The sequence below is a fragment of the Equus caballus genome, chromosome 26, assembly GCF_041296265.1.
Source record: "Equus caballus isolate H_3958 breed thoroughbred chromosome 26, TB-T2T, whole genome shotgun sequence".
Taxonomy (NCBI): Eukaryota; Metazoa; Chordata; class Mammalia; order Perissodactyla; family Equidae; genus Equus; species Equus caballus.
Window position 1 is genome coordinate 41,339,866 of NC_091709.1, and position 7,587 is coordinate 41,347,452.

The window sequence follows — 7,587 nt, forward strand, 5'->3', positions numbered from 1 at the left end:
CAGCGGGCGCGGGCAGTTTCCCCTGTTCCCGGGACAGCCCCTCGCTGGACCCTGACGGACAACACCACTTCCCCTCCTCCCTCCAGCCCCGGGCTGGGAACAACTCCCCCTGTGGGTAGCACTGGGAGCGCCCACCCTTGGTCCTTCCCTCCCCCCTGTCATGGCCGGGGAAGCGCTTCATCTCCGGAAGGGAAGCGCGTCTCGTTGGAATCCTTCTGAGACGCCAGGCAGCTCTCCTCCCCTGCGCCTGTGATTTAGGAAGCTTTTTCTGTGTATCAGTTATATGCACACAAGTTTTCTTTTCATTTACTTATTTATTTAAAAATATCTTTTAAGATTTGCGACCCTATTTTTACATTTTCCTCAGGTACTCCCAACACAACTAAAGGTGGCTTTAATCTGCATTGAGGTGTGTGTGAGAGAGAGTATGTGTGTGTGTGTGTGTTTGCCATCAAGAGAAAACTTTTTTATTTTGACTGCATAAAATTTAGAAATATTAAACAACAAACAGTATCTTAAACAAAAGAACAAAGATTAAGAAAAAATACAAAGCAAGAAAGAAGTGGTTGCAAAATCTTAAGTTTTCTAAACTATGAATTTAGGATCAAACTAATAAAAATCTTGTGTAGTTTGAATAGGGCGTTGCTTTGTTTGGGTTTTTTTTGTGTTGTTTTTAAAACCAGCCAAAATTAATTCAGGTAAATATTAAGCTACTTCTACAGACTTGCATTAATGCCATAGCATACAGAAATGGTCTGTATTGTTTTAGATGTCTTTATCCTCGTCGGACTTAGAGGATGGTTTAAGTAATAGCAGACATTTAATTTAAATCAAAATGTGATACACACAGTCTATAATTCTAAAAGGTCTGAGGGGGAAATGATGTATTCACGAGAGTTATATTAACAAATCTGTATTTAAATAATACTCCCGTAAAGTCGCAATGCTCTGCTAACGAGAGGAATTGTGGCATCAGTCTAGCAACAGCAGCTTAACGAACAAGAGATCAGCCAACAGAACTCTAACAGAAACCCGTGCAGGTGGTCTGCGTGGTTGCAGGGGTTCAGGACCCAGCTGCAGTGAGCCGAGTCAAAGCCACAGGTGACCCCAGATCTCTGCGCGCTCACGGCAGGACCCTCCTCCTTGCTGGGGGCCCTCATGACCCCGGGGATCCCCCCACCCCTCCAGGCCTCTGGGGGCTGCAGATGGAGCAGCTGGAGACAAAGAGCCACTTGGGAAAGCCCGAGACGTGGACTCGACCTTGGGCAGCATTTGCCTGGTGCGGTCATTTTCTCTTCTTAGCTCCTTGAGCTCTCTAGGTCAACACGGCTGCCATCCAGCTTTCCTGAGCTCTTTTCCACCAGAAGAGGATCTCCTTGCGGGTGGAGGCAGTGTTTCTCTCCACTTCTCTGTGCGTGTCTTCCTCCATCTGCTTGTAGAGGTTGCAGGTCTGACAGGTGGAGGTCATGTTTCTATACACACCAGGGAGAGTCTTCTCAATTTCTAAGCAGCAAGTTTCCACCTCAAACAATTTTTTTCTGAAGTTGCTTTGAATGATCTTCATGGAATTTAGGCAGATTTTGAAGCTTCAGCTTCAGCAACTGAATCTCACTTTCAAGCTTTGAATTTTCATGCTGCAAAGATGCTTCCTCGGTTTCAAGACTCGCTGTTCCTTCCATAAGCTCTACATTCATTTGCTCCTCTTCCCTCAGTTGTCTGGCTGTTCCTTGACGTTGCTCTTCAGGACTCTGAAGGGGCACATCGAAGTCAGCATCATCAGTGGTTCCCTTCACACCAACTGCTGACGCACGGATGGATTGATCTCCAGTTCTGCTTCCGTCTTCTGCTCCATATCCGAGTTCCTGCCATCCACACGGTCTCCCAGGAGATCCGGCGAGAGGATGCTCTCCCGCAGGCTTTCAGCCACGGCCTGTAGTCGGCTGAGTTGGTCTTTCAGGGCCTGCTTCCTTTGTGCGTTCGACCTTTCCCACCTTTCTTTCTCCTTCTCCTTTTCTTGGACTCTCTGCTTCCATCTCAGAATTCCTTGTTCAAGCAGTTCCACTCTTTCTGGAAAATGAGTGTTTTCATTCAAATCATCCGTTGTTTTCTTATGAAATTGTCCTGCGTCCTTCTCTGATGCTTTTAAGGTGGGTCTTTCGTCAGTCACTCGGGAAGGTTTAGGAGGCTGGCTCTTCTGTAGTTCTTCCAGAAGGTGGACAGCGGCCTGAAGTGACCACTTGCTCAGGTCTGTATTTATTGCTGATGTGCACAAGACTTGTAACGAGAGAGCACTGGCCTTCATCCCAGGCGGCCTGTGGGTGTCACAGGCTCCTGTCGTTGCAGAACATCTTTTGCCCAGTGCCTTCACACTCCGTAAAGCGTGTCGTCTCTGTACTATCAGCACCGGCACCACGGTACCCACCAGGGTCTCCCAGGGGAATGCAGGGAGAGCCAGGATGTGTCTCACACTTCCAGAAATCCCCTGCAGAGCCCCCCACAGGCGCCCCAGAATCAGCTGGACAGCAGATGCCCTGGCAGGCAGCAGGCCCCCCATAGCTGGGGAGGGCTCCACTGCTCTGCCTCCGAGTACCAGTGTCCTGTGGCCACAACTGACCACTCAGAACCCTGTGGAGTGCTCCATCTTTAAGGTGAACAGGCGCCCGGTAACCAGGGCTGGTTAGTTGAGCTGGGGGAGGGTAGACCAGCAGGTTCTAGCAAACAGATTCCTAACTTAGCTCTGAAAGTAGAAATTGATCTCGCTTGTCCAGACACTGAAGGAGGTGGACAGGGCTGATGGTGGAGAGAAACATAGTAACTTAATGAAGAGATCCATAGTGTGTACCCTCTTAATCCACTGATAAAAGTTGACAGAAATAATATTGGGACAGGCCAACATCACATGCCTCCTGATATGATGCACAGAAAAAAACACAGCATCATTTCTGTGGTTTTCCTGCCAAACATGCATAACTGGAATCTAATGATGAAGAAATACCACACAAACCTGGAGTGAGGGACATTCTACACAGCTACTGCCCCCTGTGCTTCAAAACTATGAAGGTCATGAAAGATAAGAAAGGGAGAGGAATTGTTTCAGAGCCAAGGAGACTCAGGGGACATGACAACGAACTGCGACACATGATCGTGGAATAGATCCTGGGCCAGAGGGAAAATTAGTTAGAGATGACAGTATGTGAAAAATTGACAAAGTTTGAATATGGACAATGGATTAGATAAGCATCGTGTCAACGTTAAATTCCAATTTCCGTCATTGTACTATGGTCAGGAAATACTAAAATGTTTAGGGAGTCAAAGGGCTTTATGGTTTCAACTTTGTTAAAATAAAGAGTTTTACCAATAATTTCTCAACCGTATCCATTTCCTCCCATTGTAGTCAAGCTGTGGTTCAGGCTAGGTCCTTCCTCTTTCTGGCCGTTGTAATGTCTGAACTAGCTCAGTGCTTGAACAGCTTCTGGCCCTTGAGGTCCCCCATAGGTTTCTGTGAAAAACTCTGTCTCTACATTTCCCAAATCTGGTGGCTTAAAACAACAGAAATTTATTCTCTTATAATTCTGTAGGCCAGAACTCCAAAATCAAGGCAACAGATGGCCATGCTCCCTTCGAAGGCTCTAGGGAGGGCTGCTTCCTTGCCCTCTCCCAGCCTCTGGTGGCTCCCAGCACTCCTTGGCTCGTAGCTGCATCATGCCAGTCTCTGCCTCCATCTTCACAAGGCTTCTCTATGTCTCTGTGTGCTGTCTCCTCTTCAAGGATACCAGTCACTGGATTTAGGACCAATGCTAATCCAGTATGATCTCATCTCAGTTCTTAATTAATTACATCTGCAAAGACCCTGTTCCCAAACAAGATCATCTTCTTATTTGGTTTCCAATGGACATGAACTTTTGGGGGACACTATTCAACCCATTACACTGGGTTTTGCTGTCTCAATTCCTGTGGAGTCTCTGGGCGACTTGAAAATCCCCAACTTAGTCTTGTCTCGTCTTGATTCGAGATTTTACCTGGGCAGAGGGCTCTTTTCCTCTACCCACCTCTCACAGCCCCTCCTTGAATCCCCTCCCTCCTTCAACTTCCTTTTTCTCTATTCCACAGCCCACAGAGATGGGAATGCCCCTCCTATAGCCAGCCCTGGTCCCTAAGACCCAGGCATATTAAATATACCATGTGTCTCATGTGGATTCTACACAGGATTCTGAAAAATGAAAACTTTGCGTAGCTCTATTTTTCCAGGCTATGGTATGGCCATAAAGGATAAGTCGGGGTGCCTGTTCCCAGGTTCTCTGTTTCTTGTGGAGGACTATGGCTTGTCGAGTAACTCAGAACCACTGAATTTTTCTGTTCAACGTCATTCTAGTTATTTTTGGATCCAAGATAAAGAAAAGTTAATTACTTGCATATTCGATCAACTGAAAAAGTCCAGACTGTATATTTTGAGTCTCGATCAATTAGGACTACTTGTCTACAGGAACCAAATTAATGATTTCCTTCACTTTCAAGTTGTGTGGAAGAAATTCTGGCTGCCTTTCTCGTTGTACCTACGCAAAGGCCAGACTTTATAAAAATAACAGTGATGATGATGATAACTCTGGTACTTGGTAATCAACAAGTCTCTGTTCCAGGCTTTGTCTCAGGAGAACTTTGCAACATGAGGTGTGGATGGGGCCATCCTTACATACAGATGAGGAAAAGATCCTACTATTTGATTTTTGGACTGGTCCTATATGAGCATAGTCTGGGCACAGGTATGACCAATTCGTTCATACCCTGTTACTATGGCAGTGCTGACATCACAGCAAACTTCAGGCCGGTGTGCAAACACTCTGATCTGGCCGTGTTGGGATGGGGTGGGCATGTGGTGGTATGATCAGTGCTCAGCAAGAGAAGAGGTGGCCTGTCCTCTGAGTTTTCAGGTCTGACCATACTTTGCCTCCTGGAAACTCACCTCCCTTTTTGTTCTTGGATTCACTGCCTCCAAATGGGAGGAAATCCTCATCTCTCTCATCGTACCACTGTAAAGAATTGTTGAAGACGATCGTCCTAAAAGTATTTTGGGAGAGAAAATGTTAAGCAAAGACAACCGAAGCCTTGCTCACAAATCTCAATAAGAAAGCCTGTTTCTAGTTAACAAGATCCCTAACTAGAAGGATTAAACAGATCTTCTACAAGTGTGCATTACTTAATTTCATCACAAACTCAAAGCCAGCATTTCAATGTCTGGTCCTGTACCAACATCTGAAATACCTTTTTCCTTAATCCCCATCATCCAAGAATAAATACTCTTGGATGAAATGAAAGAATAAACACTCTTAATGAAAGTCTCAAGAGGAGGTAAAAAGGAATTTGTGTTTCCAGTTGATTTCAACCATCTCTCCTAAAGTAGGGGGCTGACCCTGGTGGGACTTTCCTCATAACACCTCAGTCAAATATGGCCACTGCCACTGCTTCTAGCAAGTTCCCTGGATGAGAGACCTGGCACCCGGGATGAGGAATGGGCGTCAGAATTTGGTGGGGGGGAGGGGGGGGTTACAATTTAGTAACTATTCTTTACTCTTTAGGGGAGCTCACATTTTAAACCTTGCCAAGAAAGACACACCCTTGAATGCCACAGTCCTGTCCCACAGTGTAGAAAGCTTAAAAGGGATCAAATACTTTGTTATTTTGAAATACTAGAGCAAATATATCTGAGACTATCTAAAAAAGCTCCTTGGAATTAACATCAATTACTCACTATATGATGAAAGAGTCATGCATACATGAAGGTCCTTTTAGCTAGAGGAGTGTTTGCAGGGAATAATGCAAACAGAATTTGAGAGCCAGATTAAGGAGGAACATAATAACAGATCTCAAGATGGGAAATGGTGTTCCCTTGGCAATAGGACTTGTTGACCCTGAAAAGCTCTGTTTATGGTTTTGCCAGAAGCTTATAACATCAGGTAGAAAATAGATTTATAAATGTAATTAAGTAAAGTAAACAGAAAACTGCATGGAAAATTTGGCAGTGAATTATATATTTTTCCTGATTACACAAGTAATACACATGTTCTTTGTGGAAAATATGAAAAATAAAAATATGACATGTAGAAGAAAATAAAAATCACCCAATTCTACCATCAAAGGTAAACATTTTATGATGTATATATACCATTTCCTTTTCTATAAAATAGTTTTCAGGCTTTATTCATTTTTGTCCTGTGCTTTTCCACTTAATGCAATCATATTTTTATATTGTAGCATCTGAGTGGCAGTCCACTCTAAAACATATCCATCTTTGTTTAATATAAAATATGTGATATATAAATATAAAATGTAAAATTTATTATAGCTAAATAAATATAATATACATAATACAAAATAAAACACAAAATTGTAACATATGTAAACACTATAAAAATAAAATAAATATACTTAGCGCTACATAAATGAAAACTGCTATTTTCCTGTACTCTTTGAAATTTTAGTTTTATACCATTTAAACACTCTGCTTACCTCATGCCTAAGAATTTCGTTGCCCAATTTTAGATAACTTTAAAATACTCTGTGCCACTCTAAAAAACTCAGTGATAATTCATATATCGCACCCCCCCACCCCACCCGCCCCACACGCATGGAAGAATTAGTGTCTATTTAGGGACTTCCTGGCCAAAATTTCAAGGCTTGAAGCAAGTGGATTTCCTCAAGAAAAAGGAATCTCCAGCCCAACTCTAGAGTTTTTCTGAGGTGTTCCTTCAGCAGACATAAATGTATCAATTTATAGGAGAAAAACTCACTGGGTTCCAGTTTTTCACTTCAAAATTCTCTCCACTAAATTTCGTGCACAGGTTGGGCATCTGTTGCTGCTTGCTGGCTTGTGAAAAAATGAGTCACCATGTGGCAAAAGATGAGCCATAGAACCGTTCAGAAATAGTCACTCGTGCTTGACATGGCACGTTGCTTTCCATGTGTTCTCCTAGTGGTTACTTTATATTGCGTATAATAAAGTCCCTTTTTCTCTGGGCACAGGGACGGTGTTTCTAAGTGGAATTAAATGCATCAGTACTTCATAGCTCATTTCACAGAGCGTCATGATTCCCCACCGTGCCTCCTGACCTAGACTAACAACCACGGTCATAGGGGACCATCCTGTAGACTTGGGCATTGGAAAGAAACATGGACTGCAAGAGAAACAACTGTCCTACCCAATAGCTTACCATATATTGGAGAAATGAGCCCAGTCAAGGACCTGTTTGAGGAGGCATCTCTGCCATCCAACTCACCAAACCTCACCTTCCACAGTTAGATCTTCATTCCTTTGGCTTTAGCCTGCAGAGGTTGTATTGCTTCCAAAACTGCGGATATCACAGAGGTGAAGCTGTGTGCTTTAATTAGTTATTTGCAACAGTGTTTCTCAAAGAGGTTGATCCGGTCGCCTGTATCTGTATCTAGGGGAGGGGAGGGGACGAAGGGAGGATGAATAATTGGAGATTTCTAAGTCCCACTCCCAAAGACTCTGATTCTGTAGCTCAGTGGAGGGCTCTGGGAATCCGAATTTTAGCAAAGCTTCCAAGAGATTCCTATGAACATTAGAATTTG

The 7,587-nt window shown here is 43.8% G+C and overlaps 1 protein-coding gene across 1 annotated transcript; it reads right to left on the reverse strand.

The window, feature by feature from the left end:
- Nucleotides 1-294: 294 nt before the first annotated feature.
- LOC111770810 (uncharacterized) lies at nt 295-6,832 on the reverse strand. The gene is made up of 2 exons (XM_023630151.2): nt 6,786-6,832; nt 295-5,055 (listed from the first exon to the last, which is right to left on the reverse strand). Exon 2 carries the CDS (start codon nt 2,552-2,554, stop codon nt 1,790-1,792), a length of 765 nt encoding a protein of 254 aa, XP_023485919.1. The 5' UTR covers nt 2,555-5,055; nt 6,786-6,832; the 3' UTR covers nt 295-1,789.
- Between the last annotated feature and the right edge of the window lie 755 nt (nt 6,833-7,587).